Source organism: Micromesistius poutassou (genome assembly GCF_964030765.1).
Source record: "Micromesistius poutassou genome assembly, chromosome: 12".
In the NCBI taxonomy this organism is placed as follows: domain Eukaryota; kingdom Metazoa; phylum Chordata; class Actinopteri; order Gadiformes; family Gadidae; genus Micromesistius; species Micromesistius poutassou.
The window spans coordinates 4,662,242-4,675,747 of NC_140282.1; the positions used below are offsets into that span (position 1 = coordinate 4,662,242).

The 13,506-nt window shown below is 41.1% G+C and overlaps 1 protein-coding gene across 1 annotated transcript in view; it reads left to right on the forward strand.

Annotated features, from left to right (window-relative positions):
• Positions 1 to 13,506, forward strand: part of LOC311356763 (spondin-1-like) — a gene marked incomplete at both ends in the record, with an annotated part of 48,691 nt that overhangs the window by 22,264 nt on the left and 12,921 nt on the right. Inside the window, one exon of the mRNA XM_084476617.1 lies at positions 13,191 to 13,255. Within this exon, the coding sequence (XP_084332743.1) occupies positions 13,191 to 13,255 (65 nt within the window). The remainder of the gene's footprint in view (positions 1 to 13,190; positions 13,256 to 13,506) is intronic.

Sequence of the window (13,506 nt, forward strand, 5' to 3'; positions counted from 1 at the left end):
AGGGATCAATTTGAATGGACGTTGTGTTACGTAGGGCAGTACGCTCCCATGCCTACCTTCGTGAGGGCCCCAGCCTAAGTTGGTGGAAGAGTGGTCACATTAGCTGCAGTTGTACACTTTCCCATCTCCTCCTCCTCACACTGGCCTTCAGTGGCTTGTGCTCACAGCCTTAACGAACACTGACCTCCTTAAAGAACAAAGAACAGGGAAGTAACAGGGGGGGGGGGGGGGGGGGGGATGAAGCTGAGCCGCCTGGAGAGAGAGGGTTAGATAACTTCAACTGGGTCATCAAAGGCAGTTACCTCAATTCATCTCTAATAATACCCGCTACCCTGGGCCCAGGTCTACCAGAGATACGCCCATTGGATGACTGGGGCCTTCTTGATGAATGAGGGTGCCTGGGCATTGCTGGGGCCTGCTAGGTTGTGTGTGTGCTACAAGGTTTTAGAGATTGGCACTGAGGACATTCAGAGTCAGCAAATCAATTCACAACCACCCCCCCCCCCCCCCCCATCCTCACTATCTCTCACTATCTTCCTCTCTCTCTCTCTCTCTCTCTCGCTCTCGCTCTCGCTCTCACTCTCTCTCTTGCTCTCGCTCTCTCTCTTGCTCTCTTTCTCTCTCTCTCTCTCCCTCTCTCTCTAGAGAGATAGAGTGCCCTTACAGACTCATCTGCTGTAAGCATGGATGATTCTTTTGTCATCCCCTGCCTCTCTCCTCGCCTGTGAGATGTGCATGTCCTGTTTGCTAAGAGATTTGCAGGACAGTGCATCATGTTAGGCCAGCAGGTCTCTGACATGATAAATACCTGAAGGTTGTGTGTTAGCGATTCACCCTATGCACCAATCAGTGTTTGATTATGTCCCACGGGACTTATATATAACTCTGGAATAAAATAATGAATTAAACAAGGTTGTATATTTACGGTTTGGACGTATATGCTGAGAAAGGCTGACCAGAGATTCCTGAGTGTTGCTATATTTAGAGTAGCTTCCCTGTCCCCCAGGTAAGCAGATCCGTGGGCAAGACGTAAAACGTGGGCTTTTTCCCTAAAGCCATAAAACAACTCTTAATTTCTCATGACAGAGGCTTTTTTAGGGAGTAGCCCATCTCATTTGGAATGCTGAAAGAAGTATTTACGGTACTCTGAAATTTTTAAAAACACAACAATTGGAAGTGAAAGAGACATTGGATGGACATTGGAGGATGAATCGTTTGAATCGTTGACAGGATGCCAACATTAGGTACTTTAGTTTTCAACTTGGACTACTACTATGACTGCTATGACTAAAGCTTAGCAACTTACTGTAAGCACTTACTGTAAGCACTGCAGTGTGGCTGCCCACTGCTGCTTAATTCCAGTTGACCCTTTTCCCCACATGCTTAATAAAGTCAAACCTTAATTTGTTTTCGTTAATAATAATTAAAAATAATCCCAGTGGAAAGTGAGGGGTATCATGTAACACTCACACTTTTTTCTCTCCACATTATAATAGTTAAAAACAAATGGTTGTAGTGAGGAATGCTACTGCATGGTAATGATATGATTAGCATGACCAATTAGCATACTAGGCCTATGTGTCAAGCTGTTGCTGGCTGCTCATATGTGGACGTGATGGAAGGTTGCAAACTAGCCTCAGGCTGCAGAGACATAATGATTATTATTTAACCAGAACTGTATAAGACACTACTAAATACCATATCCATGAGCTGTCCAATGTGGTTCAACATAGCAAGCTGCTACAGGGTTTTCCATCTGGGTTTCTTGCTTAGGTACAAGCCAGTATTATTTTTTTTTATTGGATGGAGTCTGTTGAATCACGGATAATGTAGTTAGACACACTGTTGTTCATTTAATAATAAAAATAATAAAAAAGTAAATATTATAAGTATTTTGCATCATTTATCATATTTTGAATGGAAGAGAGAAGGACAGTGTTGCATATCCCACGACCAGCACACTGCCCCATTTCAGCTGACATCTGGTAAGACATTTACACTTATCGCTTTGCAGTAATAAAAGACATCTTAGCAACTACTAACATTTTATTCATAAGAGTATTGTGGTGCTCTTATTTTCGACATTCCATGTTTGCCCAAATAATTACATCACATGAATAGGTAACCTACATTGTTGCAGCACAGTTTTCTTCTACATGATGGATTTCTTATTATGTCTACAGCAAATAGATTTATAGGGAAATAAATGGTATGTCAAAAGTTGACATGGGAGAAAATTTAACAAACTAACAGAACTAGATCACATAACAACTGCAAATTAAAAAGGTGTTAGATAGCAACTTTATTCATTCATGCAAACTATGGCGATTCCAAGATTTGTAATTCTTGCCACTGCACTCGGTTTCTTGTTAAGGGGGCACAAAGGCCAAACACACACAATCCTATTCAGTCAACTCAACAAGTGGCTGGAACATTATTACAACTATTATTCATCTGGTAAATTGCACTTGTCATATCAGCATTTATAACTTTTGCATTAAACTAAATCATGACAACAGGACAATTTTTTTTTCTTTTTGCAAATTGAACTGCAAATGATTTATACCAGACAGAATACTTAACAAAGACACCAGCATATCTAAACAGGCAATTCCTTTTGGCGGGTGGTGTGTTGTGATATCCAGAACAAGACTGCTGGTATGGAAGCAGGTTCTGGAAGTTCTACTTCTACAGCAACCAGCAGATGACAGGTGTACTGACAGCCTGCCGAGTCAAACAGGAATGATAACGAGTCACTCTCAAAATAGCCCACATACCAAAATAATTCTACAGTTTAACACTGTGTGTTCGTAGAAACAACAAACACAAGTTTAGTCAGAAGTGTCAGATGCGTTGTATGTCGAATTACTTATAGACTCCACCAGACGAGGTGGATAGCTGTAACAAAACAAGCAAACCAAACACAGTTCACTGTCATCCTCATGAGAGCGTACTGTTCTGGAATACAACAACAGCTGCGGATTCGCTGCAGATTATTTTTCCAAACCGAGTTAATTGTTCATTCATCAGCACATTGTCGGTAGCACACTGACTCCAGCAGCCTCCTACTCATATCCATGCTAAATCATTTCAGAAGTCATTGGAGCAAGCAGGCACTAGAAATCATATTAACACTATGACTATGTTGCTAACTATTGCCTATATGTAATGATGGCAGTTTAAATGTCATTTCTTCTTAACTTAGGGAATTAGGGAATTAGAAATGCTAAATCAAGCTAAATCAATTGCTTTTAGGATTGATGAGTATTTGATCGTGAGAAAACATAGTCTTACCGCGGGTGAGTGTTTAAAAGAATGAATGAATGCGGGTGATGCTTGGCACGCGTGTGTGTGCGCACCCATCTGTTTAAACACACGCAAACTAAACACGTAACGCATAATACAATCATTGGCGATGTATATTAACAGGGAGACACATGCATATTATGAACACAAGTCGATAACGATAAGGTATACAATACTGGTAACAAACAATGTTTGTTAATGTATTGCCGCATATCATTAAATAGACCCACAGTTGCAGCCACAGGACTGCGTCTGCATATGATATTTGTGTTAAGTTCTCTTTGCCGAAATTTACATGACGACTCAGTGTTTCTGAGGTTGGAGAAGAAAATGCTATTCCATGTGTGAATTAGGCCTATTATTTGGCCATAAACTGAGCCATTTGAAGTTTGAAATTCATATGGGCATGCATCTGTCTCAGCGGAGACTGCAAACGCGCTGTCAAAATATCAACTCGTCAAGTTCAAATGCGCTGGCTCTTAAAGGGGATGGGAGATGGCACTCTCATTGGTTTATTGCACGTAACGCCCAAAACACACCTATGGGTTTCAGACCAACCCATTTTAGATTTGCATCGGACGCAAGAGTCATTTATCCGCCGTTAAAATAGCAACAGTGCCAGAGATCCGCCCACAAAGCTATATGTGCTTCGCGTTTCATACTTGCGTTTCAGACCGTTAAAATAGGGCCCTATGTATTAGTAAGTAAATAAGTAAACATCATCTATATATATTCATACATCCAGAGCAAAGTGTCGTTGAGGAAGGGGATCCAAAGTATGGACACTGTGACAGAGAAAGCACATGTGTCGCTGGGAGCTAGTTTTGTATGCGGCTTTGATTAGAAGATCACAGAGCCCTTCCGGGGGCGTATGGGTGGAGAAGCTTTCTGATGAATTCTAGGGCCAAGCCATGCAATTCTAATAAGTGATTACACCAATTATGAAATCACTATGTTATTCTGACAGCATCAGAAATCTTGATTTGTCATTTTTGAATATTTGCATACTTTGCCAAAAGTCCAATGAAAGGCGGCGAATGAAATACACTGCACAATGGCTAGATAGAGGCTCAAGAGGCTCAAGGCTAGACTGATCCTGAAGGGCTGGCTGTTGCCATGCATGCTTGACATTGCCGTAGGTATGTGTAAGTGTGTATGAATGGGTGAATGTTAGGCAATAATTAATAAGCACTTTGAGTGGCCTCTGGTTAGATCAAAGCGTGATCAAAATGCAGGCCATTTACCATTGACCATTTACCAAGTCTATAGAAAGGACAGCTGGAGGTATTAAACAATTCTACTTACCACACACTGGTATACTACAATCTCTCTTGTGGATTTAGAGTGCATGTTTAGAACTCCTGATGCTCATAGACCCACAAAGCCTATATCCTACATCTCGTCAAAGCTAGATATTTTCTCCATAGTTGCTTACGAGTGCAATTAAAGAAAAAAATTAATGAACAAAACTGCCCAGAAGTGCCCAATTGGTAATTGTGTTTTGTGGCATTGCTAGTCCTTGATTCATTTGACATCAATTGCTTTTTTATATTCATCAATGAAACAATGGTTGAAATGCATCCTAAAGTTCTTTATTGGAAGTCATTCATTTTCCTCTTTATAGCCATACATTTTACATTGCCACATTTTCATGTGACGATTTGAGTAATCGCTCTTTGTCTTCTTAGAGTGACCATTCAGTGTTCCTCAAAAGGACAAACAGGAAATTCAAATGATCCCCCTATTTCCCCCCTGCAGTAATAATTCCCCTCATAGAAAGAAGAGAAACATGGAACTAAATTGCCTTTTTGATTTCTTTCACTTTCACTTTCTGCCCTCCTCACCCACCTCAATTGGAACCAGAATGTCCTGTGGATCTGATTAAGGCCTTTCAAGACTGACAATATAAGCATAAAAAGACAGGCAAAGGGAAAGGGAGATTAGATTGGATTTAGGGTGCATTCACAAGGGAACAGGAGTTACAGAATTGACAACATTGGATCCTACAGCCCCAACAGGGTATTTAGTGGGAATTATTTGTGGGAGGATTGATATCTGTTTTCAAAGTAGGGATCACTTAGATCATGGAGAATAACTTCTTGACAAACCCGGTTGGCACAGTTAGAGAATCTCAGATTATTTATTATTATCTCAGTTTATGACGTCTGCCAGATGATCATATTTATCTAACACAGCGTTGTGTTACTTGGCAAATGTAGAGAAATGACTCAAGATACTAGCTACATACCAAGATAGTGATAATGACTTTTCCTTTCAGAATTTTGTTAGTCTACGTTATATAACAATATGCCATTTGACCACATCATACAGCTAGTCTATTTTAAATGTCTGTTAATTAGTTATAGGCATTTCATTATGTGTTTTCATTTTCCATTTTTGTAATTTTCCCATGACAACAAAAAAGCAATATAAATGCAGTTCATATGAAGTCTTGCATGCTGTCCTCAAATGCATACCTGGACATTTTTTATGCAATCACACACACACATATGCTAATTCACATGCACACGCAGAAACACACTTTCAAATGCACACTCTCAAACACATACACACAGATACTCTCTCAAACACATACACAAACACACAAACATGCACAATTGACACATACACAAACACCTGCATAAGCTAAACTAATAGGTGTCAGTTGACTCATACAGTAATGAGGCTGAAGTCAGTCATCAGCTTCATTCGTACAGTGCAAGTATAAATACTGCACACCGTGTCCCTGTGAATTGTTCTCCCTCCTCCTCTTCCTCCTCTTCCTCCTCCTCCTCCTCCTCCTCCTCCTCCTCCTCCACCAGTCTCTCCTCTGATCACTAATTGCAATGCCTGATGGGAACAAATGAAAGTCCAACTTTTTTCGCACACAAACACACACACACACACACACACACACACACACACACACATGCACATACACACACAGATACAGTTGGAACCACATTGCCATGTGCTGTGGGTACAGGTGCAAGACACAACCCCCCTCCCACACACACACACACACACACGCACGCACGCACGCATGCACGCACACACACACGTTTCACAATTCATGGATATTTCCTGTGGTTGCTTCTAATTTGACACTTATCTGACGTGACAAAAAGAAAGACATTTATTCTCGGGGTTGGATAATGAGCACCATTGGACCGGAACTGGATCCACACTAACGAGAACCAGGAACAAAACGTTCTGAACCATCAACACGTTGTTTAATAATTTTCTAATTCTGAATGTAATAGTTATTTCAAAATAAGTTTCAGTCAGAAACCTGCAGTCTTAATGGCCAAGCAGAACAGAGTGACTCACACGCTCTCAAACACACATTGCATTGGCTACATCCTATAAGAAGGAGCTTTTATCCCATCATGTCATGAAAACATTAATGGTGGTATGACGATGCTGGCAGAATGGGGAAATGGTATTATGGCAATAAAATATGGAATAATTAAAAAAACACATTGAACAGACTCCCCTCCTGAAAAAAGTCTATCCATATGTTATTTCTCCTATGAATAAATAAATGCAATATTTGCATAAATATGCTATGTAGTACACTGTGTTCATACATGGACAAAACAAGAATCTATATTTTTTTCACCACCTGCAGTGTCGTCGAATAACATTTCAACCGGAGTGAAAGCCTTTCCTGTCTGTCGACTATGCTAATGAGAGATTAGGCAAACAAACATAGAGAACTCATTTAGACTTCCACCATTAGCATCTCAACAAGATCCAAGACAGCCTCGACCCAAACGAGCCTGAGTGCCGACTGCCAATAAAAACCCAAGGCAGAGCGGGCGATGTTTGACTCAAAAAAAAAGCTACAGCATAAACCGGAGATGTGCAGAGAAATAAATCAGACGTTTACACGGTTTTTTTTTTTCCGCTTTTTTCGAATACGAATGTGTAAACTGATGATTTATTTCTTGACACGTCTTGAGGGGGCATCATAGCATCGCACTTTTACAGAACGGGTCTGGGTGTCAGACGCCGTCGACCCCGTGGACACCTTAGCCTCCCTCCTCTCCATCCTGGTTGTGTTTCCTCCATTAACCGGAGCACAGTGTGGGCTCATTGTTCTCCCTCTAACCATGTCCACCCCAGTGACGGCCATTATACCGGACTACACTCTTAAGCCTCTCTTGAACACAATTTCACGGCTGACGTGTTCAGTGTGTGAGCAAGCCGCGACAGGCCAATTCCTCCTTGGCAGGACGTAATCGACCCCCCTGGGAGGGGGGTCTCAGTGACAACGGTGCCCCGGAGCCCCAGTGTCAGGGTGTTACGGGTCAAGTGCAGAATCAAATACACATTACGGTGGAGAGGATCATGCATCGATGCACTTGTAAGGCTTGTATACATAATGTATTCATAGGTGTGCTTGTGTGTTTGGGTGTTTGTGTGTATGTGTGTTGCTTCAAACAGAACGCTACACACAAGCCTCCAGAGCTTTTTTAAGAAAACAACTTTCCTCTCTGTTAAAGGTTTATTTTACTCGCCAAATTCGTCAAGATCAAGCATAACCGGTTGTTAAAACAAAGCAATCATTTTATATTAGCATAACTAATTTAGTCGAATAGTGGATGATACATTCCTAAGTGATTTCAAATACATGTCATTAAGGAGAATTTAGGCATGAATGCCTGCAGGCTGTGGAAATAGGGACTCAAACCCAATATCAAATAAAATACTAAATAACCTGCTCAAATAAACTGCTATTATAACATAGCCAGGCATTTATTCGCACAACTGTCTTCTATCATTCTACAATATTTGGTCAATCCAGGAGAAGTTCATTCGAATCCATCAAACTGTCAAATTAAGTTTGAGCAAATGAATGCAAATTGCAATAGACACGACAATGAATGAATGGATTGTATCTGAAAAAATGACCAGGAATTATCCAAAACCGTAGACATTGACAAATGGTTTTACATTTTTGGATGGCGCTGACAGTAATCCAGGGAAATTGTTTTAATTATTACCATTGTAATGAATTTATTCATAAAACTTGATTGCTCTGTAATGCGTGATTTCTTTTTAATTTTCTGATAGCGATAAGGTTTCCTATCTGTGACGGTCTTGTTAACCAAATTCAAGCTAAACTAAGGCAAGCCCTTGACTTAAGAGTTAGCGGCGTTTGTCATTGTGTGCTAGTAACTAATCTCATCAACACACTCAATAGACACCTGAGTGTATGTTGTTAACTCCCTGGGAGAGCAGCCCTTGTTAGTGAATAGAATTGCATTGCAGATTTCCTGTGACTGTTCCTCACGGGATAAACCAATTGATAATTTACAAGAATTAATTGTCGAGTTCCACAGAACATCCGAGGGATCCGGTCATGTTATCTTGCTCATAGGCGTGTGCTTCACATAGGCGTGTGCTTCACACACGGTTCAGAATAGAAATGGATTGGCATATTTCTTGACGTTTTTTCTTTTTTGTTCAACATTATGTATAAATAGCCCTAGAGACATTAAGGTATCCTTACAATGACATATATCTATCATTATCAAAGGACATGAAGTGCTACAGGTTGTCAGGTCATTACTGACGGAGGGAAACAGCCGCAGGTCCTCACCCACTGTGATTCACAGGTGTCAGAGAGGAAATACACGCACGGCATGACACATGCTGCACACAGGCCATAGGTGTAATCTATAGGGGGCTGGGGAGGTGGGGGGGGAGGCACACACACACACACGCACACACACACACACACACACACACACACACACACACACACACACACACACACACACACACACACACACACACAGTAAAACATATATTCCTTTATGTTCTTATATGTATTACTTTCTTTTCTTTCATGATTACATATTTGATGCTAAGATGCTGGTTCAAAACATTAACATTAGCTTAACAGATTTAGTGGGGGGTTATGTATTTGTGTTGATAGAGAAAAGTAGTAAGTGTATAAATTGCATGCTAAGCTAATGATGTGTGGTACATTTTGTCATTAAGCCAATTCATCACTAAGTCACTGGTCATTAACCCTAATGACAGTGTTGTGAAAAACAAAAAAACATGTAGTTTATTCATGGTGGCACATTTTGATCTATCTCTTCAATGGAGAAATGCAAAGGTAGATTTTCCCTCTATACTTCAGCTGATAATAAATCTGTGCAGAACAGTGTGACTTTCTATGATTTTTAGGACAAGGTTAGGTTTTTCTTTGTGTGTGTGCAACAGATGACTTCATTGTATTCGGGAAATTCAAAGATTGTATATGCACCTTGCTCGATCATTATTCTAGGGAGATGAAAACACACTTGGAGGGAGATGAACACACACACACACACACACACACACACACACACACACAGATACACCTACTGAATGTGATGACAACAAATCCCAAGAAAATGAGAGTGTGAGTATTTCATTATAGTGGATTAGGTCGGCCGTTATTTTATTGGGTGCAGTATACAAGGACATTGCTATGTCTCCCTGCGGTTTTCGCATACAAACCAAACACACACACACACACACACACACATTTAAATGCTTTTATTTGGATCCACATTTACAAAGAGGGGAAAAAAGATCCAAACATTTTGGGAAGAAATACTGATAATGTGACAGGTTCATCAAGCTACAAACCTTTGCAAGGCCTACATGATAGATTAAGTTATTAAACACAGAACACACACACACACACATCTGCTTACCTGTCTGTCTGTCTGTCTGCTGGCCTTTCTGTCTATTGCTTGCCATTGGTATTGATGAGGCCGAATAGCCTCCACTCTTGTGTGTGCATGTGTGCATATCTATCTGTGTGTGTGTGTGTGTGTGTGTGTGTGTGTGTGTGTGTGTGTGTGTGTGTGTGTGTGTGTGTGTGTGTGTGTGTGTGTGTGTATGTGTGTGTGTGTGTGTGTGTGTGTGTGTGTGTGTTTGCGTTCATGTTCAAGAAGTTTGTGTCTACAATATCTGAATGATTAGCTCCAACAAATGTTCCAGAGACAGCCTTGGTGTGAAACACCATTAGTGTTCCCTGGCTCTCAGGATGCCTGAATGCCACTCGAAGATTCATCCCCAGATGACCGTGGGCAGGGAAGACGCGCACACTATCTAAACTGTTTTCTCTTAATGACCCCCCTAATGGGCTCGGAAGATGTGCTTAGTGAAATAAATAAGTCAGTCCGAAAACCAAAAAATAAGAGCATGCTTTTCCTCATATTTGAATAAGAAGTGGGTTTGTATTCAAAATCTGCTGGATAATCTTCACACCACTGGTTGGTTCTTCTCTGAATGAGGGGATTGAATAGCTTTCCCTGGTCATCGGCAAAAGCTGAAGTACACAAAGAAAATAATAACACTTTGCCCAATTGGTTCTCTCTCCTCTATACCTCTTTCTCCACTTTCAATCTCTCTCCATCTCTCGCTCTCTCTTTCTCACTCTCTGCGAGTGGATATGAAATTGTTATGTTTGAATGTGCATGTACTTGCAATTTGGTGTGTCATGACAACCTGACAGTGAGAGTGTCACTGTCAGAGTCAGGGCCAGGTCTGTAAATCTGCAGTTTGTGGTCCTAGTCGCAGGAGACAGATTTTGCCATTATTTCAAGGTTTGGTTTCAGCGTCTGGGTTTGGTTTTTACAGGTTTGGTTCTAGGGTTAGGGTTAGGTTTTATGGTTCAAATTTGGTGTTAGGGTTAGGGTTTGTTTCTAGGATGATTGTTATGTTTAGGGTTACATTTTTGTTTTAGGGTTAGGGTTTCAGTTTCGCCTTTGATTTTTCAAATTCAATTTGAATTATTTGTCAAGGGCTGATTATGGTTCCACGTCGACGCAACACAAGGGGGTTTACGGACCCATTACGTCCTTGCAGACCCTCCTTGCGTCCATCGCAAGCGGCTCCCAAAAATGCTAACCTTGCGTCGAGATGATGCAGCAGCAAGGGCTGCGATTGGTCCGCTCACTAAAACTCGACGCAGAACCAAAAACAGGTTCACGACTGTGTCGAAGCGTCTGGAACCAGACGTGGAACCATAATCGGCCCTTCAGGGTCATTGCAGCGAACATTATAACAGATATCTAACTTACAAGGTTTGTAGCTTGAGCTAATTTGCGACCCCTTCCCTCGTTAGGTTAAATGATGGTTAAAGCGAGGGGTTATGGGGGTTAAGGGTTTATGGTTTTTAGGGTTTCGTTTAGGCTCTGTTTCTGGTTCTGATTTGGTTTTGGTTCCTGATCTGGGATTGGATCCAGGTTCAAGTTCTGGTTCTTCCCTCGTTATGATATGGTTCTGGTCCTGGTTCTAATATGGTTCTGGTCCGGGTCCTGATATGGTTCTAGTCCTGGCTTTGAAATGGCTCTCGTCCGGGTTCTGAAATGGTTCTAATTCTGGTTCTAATATGGTTCTCATTCTGGTTCTGATATGGTCTTGGTCCTCTTGGTCCTGTTATGATATGGTTCTAGTCCTGGTTCTTATATGGTCTTGGTCCTCTTGGTCTGGTTCTGGTCCTGGTCTGGGTTCGGATCCTGGTTCTGGTTCTGGTTCTGGTAGGTTTAGGGTTAGGGTTTAGGCCCCCAGGGAGCCAGCTCCTGAAAAAAGACCTTGGACTGTCACAATCAATACGGCTTATCTTGCTTTTCCTCTTTTATAATTTGTAATAAGTGATATTGTCTTCCACTGCTCCAAGGTGCTAGCCTTTATTTCCAAAGATGTTCTCATAAGGCCCATGAGGCCAAAACACATGTTATGTTATTACATCTTACCGTTCCTGAGCTAATGCTATTTTAGGTCTCAACATAATTGCCACCAGAAGCCTTGTAAAAGAGGAGCTACATACTGGTACTTAAATAAATGTGCAAAGCCGGTGCTGAGTTGTAAGCCTGAAACACAGCAATTACTGTTTATTAGCACCAAGTGATGTAATTTCCCCTCTTGTCAATGTTAGGCTGGCTTTACACGACAACAATCTGAACTCAAAAGTGGCGTTGCGTTCCCACTTTTTATTCTGCGTTTAGACGAGCGTCTTTGGGTGGAAATCTGCGTGCATATGGTGACGCAAAAGTGTGTGAAATCCGACATGTTTGTTGTGGTTTGCCTGTACTGCACATGGATGTGACGTAAACGCGTATGGGACGAGAGCCAGCGAGAGCAGCTCAGAGCACACTTTTGCGTTGTTAACCCTTTAGACGGAAACGCAACGGTGGAGCATTTTTACGATTTCTACTCTGGAGGGTGGGTTATTTTTTTTGCGTTTTTAAGCCCCGAAAACACTGTAAACGAAAGGCACAGCTCGGGAGCATTGTCATGTAAAAAGCCAGCCTTAATAATAGTCCATGTCAGACTGGCTACTTTAGGTTTAGGCAAGGTTGTTTTTGTTGTTTTAAACTAACCAAACTAGCATAGCATGTCATACACGATACTATAATTGTGCTATTTTTTAATTTTCTCAAATATAAAGAAATTAAGAAAAAACTTATAAGCATAATTTAATGTACCCATACCCATTTCAGCTTCTATTACCCAGCTTATAGCCAAATAAGTACCATAAAATGTTATGTATTCAGTACGTAATGAACAAGGCTGGACAGCATTCTGTGTGTGGATGGTTAATTAAACTGTTCAATGTTTTGATAAACAATGTGTTGTATTTATAGAACATAAAGGATAACCTGTGTGTGTGTGTGTGTGTGTGTGTGTGTGTGTGTGTGTGTGTGTGTGTGTGTGTGTGTGTGTGTGTGTGTGTGTGTGTGTGTGAATAGCAGACTGTGAATAGAATATGTCTCCATTCGTTTGTTGCATTTAAAAGCTTGAGTTGGATGTCAGAGATGTCCGGTCACAATGTCATTGTTATTTCCTCTCTCCCCATCTATCTTTTCCAGGGTGATGAGGTCCTTACTGTCATCAAGATGAAGGCTCAGTGGCCAGCTTGGCAACCATTAAGTGTGTAAGTATAAGAAGTTACACACACACACACACACACACACACACACACACACACACACACACACACACACACACTCGGTTGCGGTACTATGAACAACTTACACCCACTAGACTTATGTGTGCAACTTATTTTTACATTAAAAAAAAAACTAAAACATGAATCCAGATGGACTCGGCTCAGAATATAAATATTGTTAGTGAGCAAATGGTGCGCAGTAGGAGCTATTTAAAACATTTTGATTTAACAACATG